Raw genomic sequence first — 23,866 nt, 5'->3', positions numbered from 1 at the left:
ACTTTGGAAGTATGATTGGGGTCATTGTCCATTTGGAAGACCCATTCGCGACCAAGCTTTAACTTCTTGACTGATGTCTTGAGATGTTGCTTCAATACATCCACATCATTTTCCTTTCCTCATGATGCCATCTATTTTGTGAAGTGCACCAGTCCCTCCTGCAGCAAAACACCCCCACACCATGTTGCTGCCACCCCGGTGCTTCACGGTTGGGATGGTGTTCTTCGGGTTGCAAGAACCCCCCTTTTTCCTCCAAACATAACGATGGTCATTATGGCCAAAGAGTTCTATCTTGTTTCATCAGACATTGCTCCAAAAAGTAAGATCTTTGTCCCCATGTGCAGTTGCAAACCGTAGTCTGGCTTTTTTAAGGCAGTTTTGGAGCAGTGGCTTCTTCCTTGCTGAGTGGCCTTTCAGGTTATGTCGATATAAGACTCATTTTACTGGGGGTATAGATACTTTTGTACCTGTTTCCTCCAGCATCTTCACAAGGTCCTTTGCTGTTGTTCTGGGATTGATTTGCACTTGTCGTAACAAAGTATGTTCATCTCTAGGAGACAGAACGCATCTCCTTCCTGAGCGGTATGACGGCTGCATGGACCCATGGTGTTTATACTTGCATACTATTGTTTGTACAGATGAATGTGGTACCTTCAGGCGTTTGGAAATTGCTCCCAAGGATGAACAAGACTTGTGGAGGTCTGCCATTTCTTTTCTGAGGTCTTGGCTGATTTATTTTGATTTTCCCATGATGTCAAGAAAGCTTCGAAAGCCATGACATCATTATCTGGAATTTCCCATGCTGTTTACAGGCACAGTCAACTTAGTGTATGTAAACCTCTGACCCACTGGAATTGTGATACAGTGAATTATAAGTGAAATAATCTGTCTGTAAACAATTGTTGGAAAGTAGATGTCCTAACCGACTTCCAAAACTGTAGTTAGTTAACAAGAAAGTTGTGGAGTGGTTGAAAAACGTGTTTTAATGACTCCAACTTAAGTATATGTAAACTTCTGACTTCAACTGTATGTAGGCATGGACTGTGCATATATAGGAAGAGATTACGTAAATGCACATCCACAGTTAGAGTAGAATGTGTTCAGCTAAACATTAAAGAGGTGATGCACTCTATGCTCACGTGTGGCGTATTAACAACAACATGGAATAATAATAACCACTGATTAGATTTAGTTTTTCCAGATGCTCAAAGTGCTTTAAATAGGGGAGAAGTTGAGCCAAAGGGGAAAGGTGAGCCACCCTTGTTTCTAGGAAACCATACACAATAATAATTTGACCAAATATTTAGGATGAGGTCATCCTTTTCTTGAGCCTGTGAAGGAAGAAACCACATGTAAAAAGTGTTAAGCAAGTTAGGCCCAAAAAATAGATTTTCACAAAGCAAAATTAATTTATTGTGAATTTTTATGATGCTTGTGTCTAAACCAAAGTAGATCATTTTAAGATTGTTCTATACATCAGTTGGGGTCTCTATAAGCTCAATATGTGGTCCTAAACCTAGCAGGAAAGTGCATCCTTGTATCTGTGTGGGATAATATAGCCAACATTTTTGTCTAAGGGTAATTTGAGCCAATGGCTACTTGAGCAAATGTAAGTGTTTTCTTCCCAGGTGTAAGGCATTATCGCTGGGATATGAGGTAACAACAGGGCCTCAACAGTTTCCCGTGTGTATCAAGAATGGTCCAACACCCACAGGACATCCAGCCAACTTGACACAACTTTGGAAAGCATTGGAGTCAACATGGGCCAGTGTCCCTGTGGAACACTTTTGACACCTTGTAGAGTCCATACCATGACAAATTGAGGCTGTTCTGAGGGCAAAACGGGGTAATTAAATATTAATAAGGTATTCCCAATGTTTGGTATACTCAGTGTATGTAAATATATTTGTTAGAAATAATACTGTTTCCCTTGACGGAGTGATGTTGAATGTAAACCACTCAACTTACCCCAGTCTCTCCAACTGTAGTAATGGGAAAACTCACCACCACCACCCATCACCCTTCCACCACCAATGGAATGAAGACCGAAGAACGTTTTTGTTTTTTAAATATTTTCTTTTACCTTTCTTTGGTTTACCATGCATCTCATGTTTCCCAGGCCCCTCACCTTCCTCCTCTCTGGGTGGGTCATCAAGGAAGACGGGGGACTCCGGGGAGTCGTGGACAGAGGAGGGGCAGGTGGTGGAGGAGCGGGACACCAGACTACCCCTCTTACTGTCCCCATTCAGACGGACCAGCCAGTGGTCCGACATGGAGGAACTGGTGGAGCCTACAGAGGGGAGAGAGACGTTTCTGTGACTATGGGCACTGGACCAGGAAGACACCTGTCTGTTCCAATCCAGTCAATACAGAAAACACAGAAAAACTACACAGATAATTGCTATGTAGAATAAAGCATTTAGCAATTGAAATATCACATTGAGGTTTTGCTGGTTCAGGTGGTTGGAGCATGGTGCTTGAGTGAAACCTGCAGTTATGAGTTAACCTTTAGTGGATAAAGGCTGAATGGTCTTGATGTATCTAATACTACCTCTGTACGGAGTTCAGCTGTAATGGAATTGAACCCTGAGTGAACTCTCTCCTGTAATGTGTGTGTGTCCATGCCTGTGTGTGTGTGGTACACTACCCACCTCTGATTGAGCTGCTGGCGGACCAGGGGGGGATGACGTTACGTCTCTGGTAGAACAGTATGTAGGCCCCCCTGGTACACACCTCCTCCTCAGGCACCAGGTCCACACTGCTGTCGTCATAGCTGTACCACTGGCCGTCCACTGAGTTCCTGCAGTACGCTGCAAGACGCACACAGGACTGTAGAGACAGGCTGCACCACAATCCTTATGTCCTGGGTATAGTAATGTAAGTTGATGTGACCACTATAGAGGAGGGCACTGCACTGTTATGCATGTCCTATGTATCATCATTATTTGGCAGTAGGCATCACTCTCACTAACGATATTCTCTCCTCACTTCTCGATCAACAGCCAGTCAGTATGCCTCTCTCCTCAACATCACGTCTCCTACATCAATGGTATATCAATGGCCAACCAGTACCTGTGTAATGTCCGCCGTGCATCCCACCATGGTGGTTACACACTGCATAGAGGTCATAGAGGAAGTCAGGAGGCAGGGCCATGTCTGGGTGACTAATATGATGACTGCTGCCTTCAGGCTGTTTCCATGTGGGGGGCCAGGGTCCCAGGTCCCCCAGGTTCCTCATGCTCTGGGACCTCTTCACCACGTGGGGGGCCATGTCCAACCCGGCCAGGGGGAAGCGCACCTGGGTGGACAGCTTGTTGCGCCGCTCGCCCACCTGATTCATTGAATTTTTAATCAACTATCAAGGTTAACACAATTAATGACTTATTTCCATTGTGGTGCTTTTGGGAAGAACGGCAATCCGCTACATGTGATCGGCTCCAGTTACCTGTCGGAAGCGTTTGAGGTGGAGGATGAGGATGTCGGGGAGGGTCCAAAGGGACATCTTCACCATGCCCTGCTGGAGCTGCTTACAGTGGGGACACTTCCATGCGTCGTCTGGGGCCAGCTGGAGAGAACACACACACACACACACACCCTTGTCAGTGGGGACACTTCCATGCGTCGTCTGGGGCCAGCTGGAGAGAACACACACACATGGTCAGTGGTGAAGTCTCAGATAAAGTTAGTCTTCACACACTACATTTGTCCAAGACCATATAAAAATACTCATGGAGTGAGAGTGAAAGAGTGAGTGAGTTAGTGAGTGAGTGAGTAAGTGAGAGAGAAATTAACTTATGAATCGACAAATGCAATATTAAAGTTGCTATATGTACTGTAACTTTTTGGTCGACTCGACCCAATTCACATAGAGATCTGTCATTCTCATTGAAAGGAGGTACAATTTCTGCATAGTGCATCTTTAATGTTCAGTACCCAAAGGGTAGGTTAAGACCAGTTGCATTGGACAGTATTGTACAGTCCATGTTACCTGTTCCTCTTTGGTGTAGAGCTGAAAGCACTCGTCCAGGGTACAGCTGTGCTGCTGCAGGTGCTGCTGCTGCTGGACTCTCACACTCTCTGAGTCCTTCACCACCTCCTCCTGGATGTTACCAAACAGACTGACAAACACACACAGGCAAAAAGTTGGGGTATGAGTGTGTGTGTGTTTGTGAGAGAGTGAGCGAGATTAAGACAGAGTGAATCGTTCTACGCAATAAATAATGGATGTGTGTGTGTGTGTTTCTGAGTCAATTGATTTGGTGTGTGTACATGTGTATGTCCAGTGTATGTCCAGTGCTCACCATTCTTTGATCTTGTGTTCCCACTCAATCACCAGCTTCACGTGGGGTGGTCCTCCTGGGCCACATAACTTCAGGGCTCTGGAAAACATATTGCATGATGAATACACACTATCTTCTGGATACAATGTCTACCAGACTACCACTGGATACAATGTCTACTAGACTACCACTGGATACAATGTCTACTAGACTACCACTGGATACAATGTCTACTAGACTACCACTGGGTACAATGTCTACCAGACTACCACTGGATACAATGTCTACCAGACTACCACTGGGTACAATGTCTACTAGACTACCACTGGATACAATGTCTACCAGACTACCACTGGATACAATGTCTACCAGACTACCACTGGATACAATGTCTACCAGACTACCACTGGATACAATGTCTACCAGACTACCACTGGGTACAATGTCTACCAGACTACCACTGGATACAATGTCTACCAGACTACCACTGGGTACAATGTCTACTACCAGACTACCACTGGGTACAATGTCTACCAGACTACCACTGGGTACAATGTCTACTAGACTACCACTGGGTACAATGTCTACCTGACTACCACTGGTACAATGTCTACTAGACTACCACTGGGTACAATGTCTACCAGACTACCACTGGGTACAATGTCTACTAGACTACCACTGGGTACAATGTCTACCAGACTACCACTGGGTACAATGTCTACCAGACTACCACTGGGTACAATGTCTACCTGAATACCACTGGATACAATGTCTACTAGACTACCACTGGGTACAATGTCTACCAGACTACCACTGGGTACAATGTCTACCAGACTACCACTGGGTACAATGTCTACCAGACTACCACTGGGTACAATGTCTACTAGACTACCACTGGGTACAATGTCTACCAGACTACCACTGGATACAATGTCTACTAGACTACCACTGGGTACAATGTCTACCAGACTACCACTGGGTACAATGTCTACTAGACTACCACTGGGTACAATGTCTACTAGACTACCACTGGGTACAATGTCTACCTGAATACCACTGGATACAATGTCTACTAGACTACCACTGGGTACAATGTCTACCAGACTACCACTGGGTACAATGTCTACTAGACTACCACTGGGTACAATGTCTACCAGACTACCACTGGGTACAATGTCTACTAGACTACCACTGGGTACAATGTCTACCTGAATACCACTGGATACAATGTCTACTAGACTACCACTGGGTACAATGTCTACCAGACTACCACTGGGTACAATGTCTACCAGACTACCACTGGGTACAATGTCTACTAGACTACCACTGGGTACAATGTCTACCAGACTACCACTGGGTACAATGTCTACCAGACTACCACTGGATACAATGTCTACCAGACTACCACTGGGTACAAGTCTACCAGACTCTACAAAGTCTACCAGACTACCACTGGGTACAATGTCTGTAGACTACCACTGGGTACAATGTCTACCTGAATACCACTGGATACAATGTCTACTAGACTACCACTGGGTACAAATGAATACCACTACAACCAGACTACCACTGGGTACAATGTCTACCAGACTACCACTGGGTACAATGTCTACTAGACTACCACTGGGTACAATGTCTACCAGACTACCACTGGGTACAATGTCTACTAGACTACCACTGGGTACAATGTCTACCTGAATACCACTGGGTACAATGTCTACTAGACTACCACTGGGTACAATGTCTACCAGACTACCACTGGGTACAATGTCTACTAGACTACCACTGGGTACAATGTCTACCAGACTACCACTGGGTACAATGTCTACCAGACTACCACTGGGTACAATGTCTACCTGAATACCACTGGATACAATGTCTACAGACTACCACTGGGTACAATGTCTACCAGACTACCACTGGGTACAATGTCTACCAGACTACCACTGGGTACAATGTCTACTAGACTACCACTGGGTACAATGTCTACCTGAATACCACTGGATACAATGTCTACTAGACTACCACTGGGTACAATGTCTACCAGACTACCACTGGGTACAATGTCTACTAGACTACCACTGGGTACAATGTCTACCAGACTACCACTGGGTACAATGTCTACTAGACTACCACTGGGTACAATGTCTACCAGACTACCACTGGGTACAATGTCTACTAGACTACCACTGGGTACAATGTCTACCTGAATACCACTGGATACAATGTCTACTAGACTACCACTGGGTACAATGTCTACCAGACTACCACTGGGTACAATGTCTACTAGACTACCACTGGGTACAATGTCTACTAGACTACCACTGGGTACAATGTCTACCTGAATACCACTGGACTAGACTACCACTGGGTACAATGTCTACCAGACTACCACTGGGTACAATGTCTACTAGACTACCACTGGGTACAATGTCTACCAGACTACCACTGGGTACAATGTCTACTAGACTACCACTGGGTACAATGTCTACCTGAATACCACTGGATACAATGTCTACCAGACTACCACTGGGTACAATGTCTACCAGACTACCACTGGGTACAATGTCTACCAGACTACCACTGGGTACAATGTCTACCAGACTACCACTGGGTACAATGTCTACTAGACTACCACTGGGTACAATGTCTACCAGACTACCACTGGGTACAATGTCTACCAGACTACCACTGGGTACAATGTCTACCAGACTACCACTGGGTACAATGTCTACCAGACTACCACTGGGTACAATGTCTACTAGACTACCACTGGGTACAATGTCTACCAGACTACCACACAATGTCTACCAGACTACCACTGGTACAATGTCTACCAGACTACCACTGGGTACAATGTCTACAGACTACCACTGGGTACAATGTCTACCAGACTACCACTGGGTACAATGTCTACCAGACTACCACTGGGTACAATGTCTACCAGACTACCACTGGGTACAATGTCTACTAGACTACCACTGGGTACAATGTCTACTAGACTACCACTGGGTACAATGTCTACCAGACTACCACTGGGTACAATGTCTACCAGACTACCACTGGATACAATGTCTACTAGACTACCACTGGGTACAATGTCTACCAGACTACCACTGGATACAATGTCTCCCAGACTACCACTGGGTACAATGTCTACCTGACTACCACTGGGTACAATGTCTACCAGACTACCACTGGGTACAAAGTCTACCAGACTACCACTGGGTACAATGTCTACCAGACTACCACTGGGTACAATGTCTACCAGACTACCACTGGGTACAATGTCTACCAGACTACCACTGGATACAATGTCTACCAGACTACCACTGGGTACAATGTCTACTAGACTACCACTGGATACAATGTCTACCAGACTACCACTGGGTACAATGTCTACTAGACTACCACTGGGTACAATGTCTACTAGACTACCACTGGGTACAATGTCTACTAGACTACCACTGGGTACAATGTCTACTAGACTACCACTGGGTACAATGTCTACTAGACTACCACTGGATACAATGTCTACTAGACTACCACTGGGTACAATGTCTACTAGACTACCACTGGGTACAATGTCTACTAGACTACCACTGGGTACAATGTCTACTAGACTACCACTGGGTACAATGTCTACTAGACTACCACTGGGTACAATGTTTACCAGACTACCACTGGATACAATGTTTACCAGACTACCACTGGGTACAATGTTTACCAGACTACCACTGGGTACAAAGTCTACCAGACTACCACTGGGTACAATGTTTACCAGACTACCACTGGGTACAATGTTTACCAGACTACCACTGGGTACAATGTTTACCAGACTACCACTGGGTACAATGTTTACCAGACTACCACTGGGTACAATGTTTACCAGACTACCACTGGGTACAATGTCTACCAGACTACCACTGGGTACAATGTCTACCAGACTACCACTGGGTACAATGTCTACTAGACTACCACTGGATACAATGTCTACTAGACTACCACTGGATACAATGTTTACCAGACTACCACTGGGTACAATGTTTACCAGACTACCACTGGATACAATGTCTACTAGACTACCACTGGATACAATGTTTACCAGACTACCACTGGGTACAATGTCTACCAGACTACCACTGGGTACAATGTTTACCAGACTACCACTGGGTACAATGTCTACCAGGATACAATGTCTACCAGACTACCACTGGATACAATGTCTACTAGACTACCACTGGATACAATGTCTACTAGACTACCACTGGATACAATGTCTACTAGACTACCACTGTATACAATGTCTACTAGACTACCACTGTATACAATGTCTACTAGACTACCACTGTATACAATGTCTACCAGACTACCACTGTATACAGTGTCTACCAGACTACCACTGGATACAATGTCTACTAGACTACCACTGTATACAATGTCTACCAGACTACCACTGGATACAATGTCTACCAGACTACCACTGGATACAATGTCTACTAGACTACCACTGTATACAATGTCTACCAGACTACCACTGGATACAATGTCTACTAGACTACCACTGGATACAATGTTTACCAGACTACCACTGGGTACAATGTCTACTAGACTACCACTGGATACAATGTTTACCAGACTACCACTGGGTACAGTGTCTACTAGACTACCACTGGATACAATGTCTACTAGACTACCACTGGATACAATGTCTACCAGACTACCACTGGATACAGTGTCTACTAGACTACCACTGGATACAATGTCTACTAGACTACCACTGTATACAATGTCTACCAGACTACCACTGGATACAATGTCTACCAGACTACCACTGTATACAGTGTCTACTAGACTACCACTGTATACAATGTCTACCAGACTACCACTGGATACAATGTCTACCAGACTACCACTGGATACACTGTCTACTAGACTACCACTGGATACAATGTCTACTAGACTACCACTGGATACAATGTCTACTAGACTACCACTGGATACAATGTCTACCAGACTACCACTGGATACAATGTCTACTAGACTACCAATGGATACAATGTCTACCAGACTACCACTGGATACAATGTCTACTAGACTACCACTGGATACAATGTCTACTAGACTACTACTGGATACAATGTCTACTAGACTACCACTGGATACAGTGTCTACTAGACTACCAATGGATACAATGTCTACTAGACTACCACTGGATACAATGTCTACTAGACTACCACTGGGTACAATGTCTACCAGACTACCCCTGGGTACAGTGTCTACTAGACTACCATTGGGATAGAGCTGGCCTAGGTATCCCATACAGTGATTTTTTCATAGGTTTGTGTCTCATACCTCAAGGCAGTGGTTCTTAACCTTGTTGGAGGTACTGAACCCCACCAGTTTCATATGTGCATTCACCGAACCCTTCTTAATTGGAAAAATAAAATATGATTTTATTAACTCAAAACATAGGTATATAGTTTACTGGTGCACAAAATGAACCGTGCATCAACATCACTGTGTTCAAAGAACAAAATCATCAAAACATGATTTTCACACAAAAACAAAAACTTAATAATGAATATTTACTGCAAATCAGTGTGACTACTGCTGTTGCCTTTCAGAGACCAGTTCAGAAATGCACGGCTTCAGCTTGGCAAGTGCCACTCTCATGTCATTTTCGCAACAAAGTCTGTTCCTTTTCTTCGTTTTTATGTCCAGCATCCTCGAAAAGGATTGCTCGCAAAGATATGTTGTAACAAACAGTATGAAAATTTCCAGAGCTTTCTTAGCAATAACAGGGTGCGTTACCATTTGTTGAAACCAAAACGTTGAAAGCGTTGTTGTTCTGAAGAGTTGCTGTTGAACCTGGCTCTGCTGAATTTCAATGATTTCATCGAGGTATTCATCATTGACATCTGTTGTCTCAACACGTGAACGGCTGTCTCGCCCATGCTGGATATGACTCTCTTGTAGGGAAGTATTCGTCGAGAGACTTTGCAAGTTCATCTAAGTGCGTGGCAATTGCTTGCTTCAGTTCAGCGGGTACAGAAATGTCTCCGATTCCAGATACATCTTCGATCTTACTTACACAGTCGTCCAGCAGGGGAAAGTTTGCAAAGTTATCGTTCTCTGTTCGTCGTTTCCATAACGGTGGCTTTTTTTGAAAAGCCTTCAGGTTTTCCTCCGCTTCGATGATGTTGACTCCACCGCCCTGCATCTTTTGATTGAGATGATTGAGAGCTGCGAAGATATAAGCCATGTACGCTAAAATGAGAATGAACTCAGAATATTTGAAGCAATCTGCATGACAATGTTGGTGCTCTTGCAAAAACAGGGCTAATATCACACGCACGGCAAAAACACGATTCAGCACCTGTCCCCGGGAAACCACCGAACGTTAGAATGGTACAGAAGTACCTCGAATTCAGAGCCCATTTCTTTACACAGCTCACTGAAGATGCAGGGCCTCAGAGCACTAGTTCGCACATAGTTCACGCATTCCACTACAATTTTTAATACTTCTGCCAGTTTTGGAGGCAAGGTTTTTGTTGACAATGCATGCCTGTGCAGAATACAATGCGTAACAATGATGTGTGGTGATCGGCTTTCACTAGCGCACCAAAACCAGACTTTCTTCCCAGCATGACTGGAGCTCCGTCCGAACAAACTGCAGAAACCATATCCCACGAAAGATTGTTGTCTTTGAAGAAGTCATCCACAAGTTTCTTCACATCGGCTGCCTTAGTTGTTGTTGTAAGAGGCTTACAAAATAAAGAATCTTCCTTTATCAAGTCGTCTTTCACATAGCGCACGAATACAGCAAGATGGCTTAGATTGGAAACGTCTGTGGTCTCGTCGAGTTGAAGGCTGAATTTTGCCGGGCTTGAAATCAGATCTGCAACTACTTGAGCCACGATGTCTTTGCTCATGTCCTCTATTCTGTCATTTGAAAGAGGAATTTGGGATAACTTAACCTCTAGCGTCGATTAATCCCATATCCGGGAGCGTAATCATAGCCTCAAGCTCATTACCATAACGCAACGTTAACTATTCATGAAAATCAGGACGTTGACACCCATCACGTACCGTTATACATGTGAATTTATATTGTACATATTCGTCCGAACACATAATTTTTTTGCTCGACATAGTAAGTATGAAGGGATTAAAATATTAAGAAAGAAATCACAAGACGTACCATCACAACAGTCACAAGTCGACTACTGAGCACACCAAATTCCCTGCAGCACAGATAGGCCAAGCTATGTAGCGTGATCACCTGCAGCCAATGATGGCCAAGCGGGGCATGTCATCACGAATCATATGAGTCGGATGTGTGTCTTGACCTCCGCCAAACCCCTGAGACTGACTCACCCCTGGGGTTCGATCGAAACCAGGTTAAGAACCACTGCCTCAAGGATTACTGTTTTAAAATGCCATTACAATAGGAGTTGTATTATATGTCGTATTACATTGCATTTATCGAAGTCCATCTGTATGTCGTAATACACTAATACACTGTAATACACATCAGTATTCTGCAGCATGATACTTGAGTTTGAGTTTGAGTTTATTTTTTATTTTTACAGGGACAGTGCACATTAATCAACGTTTCAGTAAAAGTGCCGGTTTTAGCCAGCCAGCTAATTTTCAACCGCAGTCCCTGGGCAGGTTATTAAAAACAATTACAATATAGACAATAGCAACATAGAACAAGCAAGACATAGCAACATAGGACAAGCAAGACATAGCATACAGACAGAGCAATATTGGACAAGCAAGACTTAGCATACAGACAGAGCAACATAGGACAAGCAAGACGTAGCATACAGACAGAGCAACATAGAACAAAAAGCAGCAAGACAAAATTCATAAAAGCAACAAAGTGTTTCCACACCTCACAAGCTACAGACAACAGACAACATGGAAAGCGGCAACACACAGCTAGGGACCATGTTCACAAATCCGATTGACCTTTAGCCATGTCTTCAAGCATTTTGTGAAAGTGTGATATGTGGTGCAGTTATGTGTGTCTGATGGCAGTGTATTCCAGACATGGGAAGCTCTCACAGAGAATGCAGATTTACTAAAGGTGCTTTTCCTTAGGGGAACTATACAGTCACCTCTCATGGCAGACCTTGTGGATCTGCTGCCATATGTCTTGTAGTATTCCCAGTTTGTAAGCACAGTCGTCAAGCCTTCGGAATCCAGAAGTGTTAGACATTGTTTTGAGATGCCATTAGGTCCATGCTAATCTTTCCCTATTAGTTATGGAGTATATGTGTGTGTGTGTGTGTGTGTGTGTGTGTGTGTGTGTGTGTGTGTGTGTGTGTGTGTGTGTGTGTGTGTGTGTGTGTGTGTGTGTGTGTGTGTGTGTGTGTGTGTGTGTGTGTGTGTGTATGTAAACAAACATCAGTATTCTAAGTCAAGCCATTGTTTACCTGAGACTTCCATCACGGTAAAACATTCCTGACTCAAATGTACAGGTAATCTTTGTAGTGAGTTTGATTGATGATAAGAGGTGCTGATGCAGTGGAATAGAATGGGCACCGGTTAGTGGGAACAGTGGGAAGCTCTGAAATGCGCCACTAGGTGTCAGGCTTCCATAAGGTATTGACGCCAAGAGCAAACTCAAACCACATTGATCATAGTGTTGATTACTAAACCAGCATGAAATGAAAGTGACTGAAAAGACATCCATTTAATGAAAGAGACTGCTTTCTGTTATAACTGTGAACTGAGTGCTCTGTACTCTTCTCTGTGACTTTCAACGGTTGCCAAGCAGCTGCCACAAGAGACACGACTCTGTAGTGTGACAAGGATCATTCATCTCCCTTTTGGTCTCATTGACACAAAAGGGGTGCTATAAAAGGCAAACCTTCAACATCTCTCTCTTCAACAATCCCTCTCCAGGAAACAGGGAGTTCTGAGGTAGAAACACAGATGGAGAAATACATCTGGGGAATCAACTTAGTGTCTGAAGCACTGCTGTCAGAAGAACTATTCATTTGGTGTGTGAGCGTGTGTTTGCTTGTGTCCTTGAAAGTGTAAGTTGTAAAGGTAAGTTAGTCCTCGGTAGTGTCAGGGTGCGTGCTGCTGTCTGACTTTGACTCAACCGAAGGTCACAGTCCCAGTGGCTACAGACAGACAGTGATGAGTGATGAATACACACTGAGACAGATCTAACACCTCCTCTACCTGCAGGACACTGGGACATAAAGGACACTGGGACATAAAGGACACTGCTTCAATAGTGGATGTAGTCTGACATTTCTCTCTGTGTGTGTGTTCATGGACCAGGAAGATCGCTTTAGTTTGAAGTCAAAGTAGAGACATCCAACCAGGTCCCAAGAACGTGTAGAATTGCCTTCAAAACCGGCCACTAGGGGGAAAAGTGAGCGCTATTACTTTAAAGTAAGCTGTTGGCTTGCTAGGGCGTTGTGGACAGGGATGGTGGATGGGTTTAAAAGCTGCAATCTGGAGTTGAGGGTTTCGTGTTCAATCCCAAACTTTCACCCCCAGCAAGTGTTTGTATTTCACTTATGGGGAGTTAGGTAACAGTGTCTCAACTTAAATGTCAAAAAACGCCGTTTACCATAACTTCACCCATAGACGTTTGGAAAAACCTCTAATTTCAAAGTGAAACTGATACCTTGTTAGCATGGACAGGCGTGTGCACACACTGAATGAGCACAAAGGACTGAATCTGTGACTCTTTATAATGTAAAGGATGTTCTGTGTGTGTGTGTGTGTGTGAGTGAGTGAGTGAGTGAGTGAGTGAGTGAGTGAGTGAGTGAGTGAGTGAGTGAGAGAGAGAGTGTGTGTGTGTGTGTGTGTAATCATGTCTAGATGCATGTGTATTGTGTTCATCAATATCACCTCAGAATTAACAGCCAGCTTCGCTCCACAGACGACCGCGGCCCCATTAATTCCTTTCACGTTCACACATTATTCCAACCCGCCTTCAAATCCACACAGAAACAATTGCAATTAAGGAAGAGAGGCTGCTTGTCAAAATGAATCTGACTGTGTAATTCAGAGCTGAAAAGTCTGCCACGGTATGAACCCAACGTCTTAAATGCTTACTTATGACTTTACTAACTGGGGGGCAAAGAGCAGGCACTTAGGCACTATAGTAGAGCTGCTTATAGGATTGGTTTTTGTCTCTGTCATGGAAGAGATTAAAATAAGAGTTACAGAGATGGGGAGAGAGAGAGTATGATGTCACTGTTATTCTTTTGCCTGGATAAAAATGCTAATCCCACAAAAGGAAATCAAGGAAGACAACCTAGTCCCCCCCCCCCCTCTGAATTCCAATTGTGTTGACTGTATTTTCAGTACAGAATGACCATGTCAAGAGGCACTTGTGTCACAACTCTTTACAATGGATCTTTGTCATGTAATCGGACTTGGAATCCAGCCTCAATACACTCAGACAACAATGCCCTCTGATTCAAAGCACTATTGTGGTTCCAATGTGTCCTTCATACACATGCACGTGTGTCACACACACACGCGCTCCTTCAATGGCCATGCCTGTGTCCCATCCCTCGTCCGTCACACGCCATTCTAATTCCCTTGAGAACAGTCCTACTTCTCAAACCTCCCCCCCTCTTCACCTTTCCTTTCCCTGCCGATCAATACCACTTCCTTTTAGAATACCATACCTCCTGATACCCTGAAGGAGCGGTTGAAATTAGCACCAGGGGAAAGAGTGAGAGAGAGACGTACACATGCATGCACACACTCCCAGAGAGGGTGGTAGGAAGCCTGTCGAGTCCTTTCTCAGTGCCCTTGACCTTTCCCAGTGCACTTTTCCAGTGTCCAAGGGCCACATCTTTGACCTTCAGAGGATCACTCATTCATGGGAGAGCGAAGCTCAGAACCCTTGAAGAGTGTCTGATGATGACACCATGCCCCCCTGCTGTACAGAGCTGTCCACCTACTCAGTCCTCAGGCAACCAGCTACTTGTCAGTCAGCTGCTATTCTCTCTGTCTCTCTCTCCTCCTGTCTGTATACTTGATATGAGGAGAAAGTCTCCTGTCTCCCTGTTTGTGGCTCAGCTTCCCCTCTGCCTCTAGCAGAATACCTTCCTGACCACACACGTCTCCAATGTGGTTCTTTCCTAAAGAGACTCTTTTCTCTTTAATCGAATCTTGTTCATACCTGAAATTGTTGCCTCAGGCTATGTACTGTTTCTGAGGAACATCATGTTCGACATTGGCCAGGGAAAAGTCTATGAAATAACTCCCATATGACATGTTTGTAAAGCCAACGCTGTGCAGAAGTCAATCCCCCAAAGTCTCCTTGCATGTCCGTTTATGAAAAATGAGTTGGTGCAATTACATTGTAAGAGGAATACAGTAATGCTGTGTTATGATGAAAATATTGTTTTTTTCAACATAAAGACCAGACAGAATGGCTCCTCTCTAGCTTTAGGGAAGAACACAGTTGAAATGACAACGAAACCATGTTTTTGTTTATAACCGCATTGTAATTCAAGGACATTGAGAACTGAATGGTCATGCTCTTGAGTGAGATGAATTGCCAGAACAAAGGATAACGGATAGTCAGCTAGGATACCACTTATTCATTCTGGTCAATTCAACTCAAAGATGATTCAGATCAAGACGTTTTTCTGATCCATCTATGTATCTCTGTATATAATGGTCAGACGGTTTAACATTCGATGACACCATCTTCTCTTGCAATTGCTGATGACAGAGGGTCACACAGGCAACCCCTCTTCCCCAAACTCACCCACCCCAAGACAAGTTTACTTTTACCTAGCGTCTGACCCCATGTCCCACCTCCTCAGTAGAACTCCTGTGGCTTGAGTCCTACTGCACTATATACCGTCACATCACAACAACAGCACAGCTTTAGATGGAGCTCCCTGTGGCTCCTACGACAGCTGAACCCGCTCTACAGGAGGGAGAATAAAGGCTCTTGTCTTATCTTCACTGCGACTTGATTCCTCTACCTTTTTACAGTAAACCCCTCGTGGCTCATTGGCTTCTCAAAGGCACTGTTTGCACAGAATAGGCAAGTGATCTCTACTTCAACATGACATTCATTCACCTGTGATGTTTCTGAGTGTTCAGAGATACCGTGGTTTACCATTTTATGTCTGACAGTGAAAAAAAAGATACTCAATGACAGGCATTTGAGTAGGCTTTATGTACAAATAGTAGCTTAGTTCAGGTATTTTGACAGAGAGAGAGAGAGAGAGAGAGAGAGAGAGAGAGAGAGAGAGAGAGAGAGAGAGAGAGAAAAAAAAGAGAGAATGAAAGGGAAAAAGAGAGATAAGAGTGTGAGTGCGGGAGAGAGAAAGAGAGAGAGTGTGAGAGAAAAAGAGAGAATGAATGAGAAAAAGAGAGAAGAGTGTGAGTGCGAGAGAGAGATAGGAGAAAGAGAGAGCGTGAGAGAGAAAGAGAGAGAGAGCGAGAGAGAGAGAAAGAGAGAGAAAAAGAGAGAATGAAAGGGAAAAAGAGAGAAGAGTGTGAGTGCGAAAGAAAAAGAGAGAATGAATGAGAAAAAGAGAGATAAGAGTGTGAGTGCGAGAGAGAGAGATACGAGAGAGCATGAGAGAGAAAGAGAGAGAGCGAGAGAATGAAAGAGAAAAAGAGAGATAAGAGTGTGAGTGCGGGAGAGAGAGATAGGAGAGAGAAAGAGAGAGCGTGAGAGAGAAAAAGAGAGAAAGAGAGAGAGTGCGAGAGAAAAAGAGAGAATGAATGAGAAAAAGAGAGATAAGAGTGTGAGTGCGGGAGAGAGAGAGAGAAAGCGCGCGAGAGAGATGGATAATGCAGGTGCTGGTGGTCTTACCTGTCCACGGCAGGGTGGAAGAGAGGGCGTCCATCTTGTGGGGACAGGTAGCTGTAGGAGGCAGATCCTCCCACCACTCTGACCTTGAACAGCAACCCTGCATTCTGTAGGGCGAAACGGGCATTCAACGAGATAAGTGAGACATGAGATAAGACGAGGTAATATGACACTAGAGGAGATATCGTACAAACTGTTTTTATAATACAAGTGCATTGTAATACTGTAAGAACACTGCGGGAGCAAGCAGTACGGTATCTTTCTTTTCACTAAAGTAAAAATGTATCACAAACGGGCATAGGTTCCACTCATAACAACAGGTTTGTTAGCGGTGTCTCTAAGCTCCACAGCTCCACCCTTGACTGAACAATGTGCATTAGGAGATGAATTAGACAAGAGGGGCTAAGTTATTAGAAGGTAGAGAGGAGAATCACGTCGCAAATTAAACCTAATGGTCTCATTTGGAATGAAGGCCGCTGGAGAATAGAGCCGCAGCCGAGCATACAGAGAAATAAATGAGTAACCCTGCGTCCCAAACGGCAACCTGTCCCCTACACAGGGCACTACTAGAGCCATAGGGCTCTGGTCAAAAGTAGTGCACTGTGTAGAGAATAGGGTGACATTTGGGATGCATCCTAGTTAATAAGACCGTAACCACCAAATGAAAATGGCAAAGAAGTATTTTGTTCGGGGTAGTGGACCATACATATGCGGTTGTGAGGCTATCTTTCGTAAGACCATAATGAACAAGTCATCGTTGATGAGCAATTAGGGTGAGTTTATATGTGAGTTTAAGGGACATTTGGAACTCGAGGGAACTTCTTTGGATGAGGGAGAGTGGAGTGAAAGTGAGTGGAGGAGGTGTGTGTGTGTGTGTGTGTGTGTGTGTGTGTGTGTGTGTGTGTGTGTGTGTGTGTGTGTGTGTGTGTGTGTGTGTGTGTGTGTGTGCATGTTGAAGATTAGATAAACACCTGTTTATTTAATGCCTGTGAAGATTTCATGTCACATCACTGTCTTTCTGGAGGATATTTGTACTACTTTTAATCTGTCTGGATTAGGGACAAATCAAGTGGGATTAAATATTAAACCGACATAGCCATGAGGAGAGAATATCCTTATCTTCCTTTTCAGCAAATGTTTGTATTTGTTGGGTACAGACACAAATGATCAAAAAACCCAGCTTGCGAGAACAACAAACTGTATGGTGCAGAAAATACACAGAGCCTGGATGACTTGGTCAAAATCAAATGACACCCTATTCCCTATATAGTGCACTACTTCTGCATGGGGTGCCATTTCCAACACACATGGGATCCTTTTCAAAGAGACACATCCTCCCGGAGCCTCAAAGTTATCTGTCTGGTACATTCTGATCCAACTTGTAGATTTGATCCAACAGTTATCAGCATACTGCCGACTGAACCAAATCAAATGTTATTTGTCACATGCGCTGAACACAACATTACAGTGAAATGCTTATCTACGAGCCTCTAACCAACAATGCAGTTTAAAGAAAAATATGAAAAAAAAGTAACAGGTCATTAAAGAGCAGCTTTAAAATAACAATAGCAAGACTATATACAGGGGGGTACCGGTACAGAGTCAATGTGCGGAGGCACCGGTTAGTCGAGGTAATTGAGGTAATATGTACATGTAAGTAGAGTTATTAAAGTGACTATGCATAGATGATAACAACAGAGAGTAGCAGCGGTGTAAAAGAGGGTGGTGGGGGGGGGGGCAATGCAAATAGTCTGGGGAGCCATGTGATTAGATGTTCAGGAGTCTTATGGCTTGTGGGTAGAAGCTGTTTTAGAAGCCTCTTGGACCTAAACTCGGCGCTTGCCGTGCGGTAGCAGAGAGAACAGTCTATGACTAGGGTGGCTGGTGTCTTTGACCATTTTTAGAGCCTTCCTCTGACACCGCCTGATATAGAGGTCCTGGATGGCAGGAAGCTTGGCCCCAGTGATGTACTGGGCCGTTCACACTACCCTCTGTAGTACTTTGCGGTCGGAGGCCGAGCAGTTGCCATACCAGGCAGTGATGCAACCAGGATGCTCTCGATGGTGCAGCTGTAGAACCTTTTGAGAATCTGAGGACCCAGGCCAAATCTTTTCAGTCTCCTGAGGGGGAATAGGTTTTGTCGTGCCCTCTTCAGGACTGTCTTGGTGTGCTTGGACCATGTTAGTTTGTTGGTGATGTGGACACCAAGGAACTTGAAGCTCTCAACCTGCTCCACTACAGCCCCGTCGATAAGAATGGGGGCGTGCCCTGTCCCCTTCTTCCTGTAGCCCACAATCATCTCCTTTGTCTGAAGTTGACACAATGCTGGAATGACTCATATGTAGGTGGGTACTAAAGCTTTTATGTAATGTGGGATCTACCAAGTGCAAGATCTGACCTCTACAACACATGGTGTGGCAAGGAACTTACCACACCATTTCGATACGGATTTTTCTGCTCCCTAAATCATAATCCTTATACGAACTGCAGCTTGGTCCATTGATAATGTATGAACTGCAGCTTGTTATGTTAGTTTGATGTTAAGCTAATATGAAATGTGAATACAGATAGATAGATAGATAGATAGATAGATAGATAGATAGATAGATAGATAGATAGATAGATAGGGTTCAAGGGAAGTTGAAGTTTATACATTGAGCAGCCGTCATGCATCAGTTATCTGATGTAACATTGTGTGTGAGCATGAAACATGGGGTCAAACTAAGGATCACATTAAAGGCCTAGTGCAGTCAAAAATTAGATTTTACTGTGTTTTATATATAGCTATACATATTCACACTATGCGTTTGGAATAATACTGTGAAACTGTGAAAATTATGATAATGCCCTTTAAGTGTAAGAGCTGTTTGAAAAGATTGGCTGAAATGTCTAGACTGTTTTGGTGGTGCAACGGTGTACGCTGAAAGTCGGGAAGCAAGTTCAGGGAGTGAATCCGTTGAATAAATAAAAGAACAAAAGAACAAAACAAGAAACACAAACAGCGCACCGACTTAGAACAGGAACAATGACGACTGGGGAAGAAACCAAAGGGAGTGACATATAAAGGGCAGGTGATCAAGGAGGTGACGGAGACCAGGTGAGTGTCATAATGTGCATAACGATGGTGACAGGTGTGCGCCATTTCGAGCAGTCTGGTGACCTAGAGGCCGGAGAGGGAGCCCTCGTGACTTGATGCCCTGAGCAGAGTGGTGGAGTTATGTCAGCATCCATACATCACACTGTGGCTTCTGCCCTGATAACACACAGATTTGTTCCAGAATACAGGGAGAGACTAAAGACAAGACCGGTATTACGTAGACCGATATGTCCTCAGTTTGTTACAGTGGATCCACTATAGACATTATAAATACTGTAAGCAATGAGCCCCTTCCCCTGGCCATCCTGCATTCACTATACACTTTAGGGCTACTCTACACACACAATAACTTCTTCGAGATAGGGGGCGCTCTTAATTTTTGGATAAAAAACGTTCCCGTTTTAAACAAGATATTTTGTCACGAAAAGATGCTCGACTATGCATGTAATTGACAGCTTTGGAAAGAAAAAACTCTGACGTTTCCAAAACTGCAAAGATATTATCTGTGAGTGCCCCAGAACTAATGCTACAGGTGAAACCAAGATTAAATTTCATACAGGAAATGGTCCAGATTTTGAATGCCCTGTGTTCCAATGTCTCCTTATATGGCTGTGAATGCGCCAGGAATGAGACTGCACTTTCTGTCGTTTCCCCAAGGTGTCTGCAGCATTGTGACGTATTTGTAGGCATATCATTGGAAGATTGACCATAAGAGACTACATTTACCAGGTGTTCGCCCGGTGTCCTCCGTCAAAATTATTGCGTAATCTCCAGGTCCATGCGCGTTCTATTTTCTTCAGAGGAGAAACCAAACTGCCACAAATGATTTATCATCGATAGATATGTGAAAAACACCTTGAGGATTGATTCTAAACAACGTTTGCCATGTTTGTCGATATTATGGACTTAATTTGGAAAAAAGTTTGCGTTGTAATGATTTAATTTTAGCGTTTTTTCTTACCTAAACGTGATGAACAAAACGGAGCGATTTGTCCTACACAAATAATCTTTCTGAACATTTGTTATCTAACTGAGAGTCTCCTCATTGAAAACATCTGAAGTTCTTCAAAGGTAAATTATTTTATTTGAATGCTTTTCTTGTTTTTGTGAAAATGTTGCATGCTGAATGCTAGGCTTAATGCTATGCTAGGGTATCAATACTCTTACACAAATGCTTGTTTAGCTATGGTTCAAAAGCATATTTTGAAAATCTGAGATGACAGTGTTGTTAACAAAAGGCTAAGCTTGAGAGCTAATATGTTTATTTCATTTCATTTGCGATTTTCATGAATAGTTAACGTTGCGTTATGGTAATGAGCTTGAGGCTATAAATAGGATCCCGGATACGGGATTGCTCGTCGCAACAGTTTAAGCAGGAACCATGGTTTGGTACACATGCATTATTTATGACATGACTTGAAAATGTACACTTGTAACATGTAACATTAACCTATTAAAGGCAGCACTGTAGTAATGAGGTTTGTGCAGTAGGCTATAGGCCCAAAACATTATCTCTGCATATTGCCCTGCCAATGCATTGTTGTTCTTCTCAGACCATATTAAATGGTTCAGAATGGGAACATGATGCCTACCCGGCTGGCAGGGCAGCTGAATCAGGTGTACCTATCGTCAACAGTGTGAGACATATTTTAAAAATATTAATGTATGGTTGTTGTTTTTTACATAAATGACCGACTAGGAATGCCTTGGAGATCGACCAGTCAGTGACAACTGCTATAGACAATGACCACCTCACTTCACCTTAACACTTGCTTTTTATACACACAACTATCCTCAGCTCCTAAGGCGGGCTGCCCTGTCGCTATGGGAGACGCCATGGTGATAGTGTAGTGTTTGACAAGGAGGCCTTATCCAGAGCAAACAACGCTGGGCTCAAAGTCAAGGTAGTGCAAAGGGTGATAAGCCCCAAACATGGTCCTACCCCCACAGAGAAGGAACTATTTCTTTACAGCTAATGTTGACACACTGATATGCATCTCCACGGCAACAAGCTCTTTGTTAAGTTAACTCCGTCAAGCTGTGTGACCATCAACTGCACTGTCTGGTTCCCTTTATTTCTCATTCATAGCAAAGTTGTATGCAGACTGAATTCACAGTGAAGTTCCAGGACAGAAGTATTGTTTGGCATTTACTTGTATTTGAGGTGTTTTTTTGACTCCCTGGGGGATTTTTCACTTCAAAGTGTAGTTTGTCCTGCCTTCTCATGTCATTCTTATTTGTTTTGTGGTAGAGGAAATTCACAAGATGTTGTGGCACCTCCTGTGGGTTTCTCAACAACATACAGCGCCTTCAGAAAGTGTTCATACCCCTTGACACATTTTGTTGTATTACAGCCTGAATATAACATTTATTAAAATAATCTACAGACAATACCAGATGAAGATGAAGCAGATGCTAAACTACAGGACTGTTTTGCTATCACAGACTGGAACATGTTACTCATACTCAGCAAATTGGATGCAGTCTATCATAGTGCCATCTGTTTCTTCACCAAAGCCCCATATACTACCCACCACTGCGATCTGTATGCTCTCGTTGGCTGGCCCTCGCTTAATATTTATTAACAAACCCACTGGCCCCAGGTCATCTTTAAGTCATTGCTAGGTAAAGCCCCGCCTTTTCTCAGCTGACTGGTCACCATAGCAGCACCCACCTGTAGAACGCGCTCCAGCAGGTATATTTCACTGGTCACCCCCAAAGCCAATTCCTCATTGGTCGCCTTTCCTTCTAGTTCTCTGCTGCCAATGACTGGAATGAACTGCAAAAATAACTAAAGCTGGAGACTCATATCTCCCTCACTAAGTTTAAGCACCAGCTGTCAGAGCAGCTCACAGATCACTGCACCTGTATATAGCCCATCTGTAAATAGCCCATCCAACTACCTCATCCCCATAATGTTATTTGTTTATTTTTCTCCTTTGCACCCAAGTATCTCTACTTGCACATTCAAACAACTTTCAAGGTGCGGGACTCTAACCCGGAAGTTTATAAGAAATCCTGCTATGCCCTCCGACGAACCATCAAACAAGCAAAGCGCCAATACAGGGCTAAGATTGAATCATACTACAGCGGCTATGACGCTCGTCTTATGTGGCAGGGCTTGCAAACTATTACAGACTACAAAGGGAAGCACAGCTGCGAGCTACCCAGTGACATGGGCCAACCAGACGAGCTACATCACTTCTTGTCATGTTTTGTCATTTATTATCTTGTCTTGTCCCTGTGCTTCCCATTCTATTCGTTTCCCTCTGCTGGTCTTATTAGGTTCTTTCCCTCTTTCTATCCCTCTCTCTCCCCCTCCCTCTCTCACTCTCTCGCTCTCTCTTCTCTCTATCGTTCCGTTCCTGCTCCCAGCTGTTCCTATTCCCCTAATCAATCATTTAGTCTTCCCACACCTGTTCCCGATCCTTTCCCCTGATTAGAGTCCCTATTTCTTCCTTTGTGTTCCGTTCCTGTCCTGTCGGTTCCTTGTTTAGAATTCACCGTGCTGTGATTGTGTATCGCCCTGTCGTGTCGTGTTTTCCTCAGATGCTGCGTGGTGAGCAGGTGTCTGAGTCTGTCTGGTTCGAGTGCCTTCCCGAGGCAACCTGCTGTTCACCTGCTGTTCAAGATCGAGTCTCCAGTTAGTCCTCGTCATTT

The 23,866-nt window shown here is 43.9% G+C and overlaps 1 protein-coding gene across 3 annotated transcripts in view; it reads right to left on the bottom strand.

The window, feature by feature from the left end:
- The window catches only part of LOC124002952 (ubiquitin carboxyl-terminal hydrolase 43-like), a 125,055-nt gene that overhangs the window by 5,781 nt on the left and 95,408 nt on the right, over positions 1-23,866 (bottom strand). For 2 of the 3 annotated variants that reach the window (XR_006833169.1, XM_046310810.1), the window contains exons 9-15: positions 17,113-17,216; positions 4,302-4,379; positions 3,989-4,118; positions 3,446-3,565; positions 3,073-3,331; positions 2,652-2,810; positions 2,084-2,290 (exon numbers count right to left, since the gene is read on the bottom strand). Coding sequence is in view for 2 of the 3 variants with exons in the window: in XM_046310810.1 (XP_046166766.1) it covers positions 2,084-2,290; positions 2,652-2,810; positions 3,073-3,331; positions 3,446-3,565; positions 3,989-4,118; positions 4,302-4,379; positions 17,113-17,216 (1,057 nt within the window). In the remaining variant the exon portion in view is untranslated. The remainder of the gene's footprint in view (positions 1-2,083; positions 2,291-2,651; positions 2,811-3,072; positions 3,332-3,445; positions 3,566-3,988; positions 4,119-4,301; positions 4,380-17,112; positions 17,217-23,866) is intronic. The other variant, XM_046310811.1, reaches the window with a different exon arrangement.

The sequence above is a fragment of the Oncorhynchus gorbuscha genome, linkage group LG18, assembly GCF_021184085.1.
Source record: "Oncorhynchus gorbuscha isolate QuinsamMale2020 ecotype Even-year linkage group LG18, OgorEven_v1.0, whole genome shotgun sequence".
Lineage (NCBI taxonomy): Eukaryota > Metazoa > Chordata > Actinopteri > Salmoniformes > Salmonidae > Oncorhynchus > Oncorhynchus gorbuscha.
Note: the sequence above shows the minus strand (reverse complement) of the source record. Positions and strands in the feature narration are given on the sequence as shown.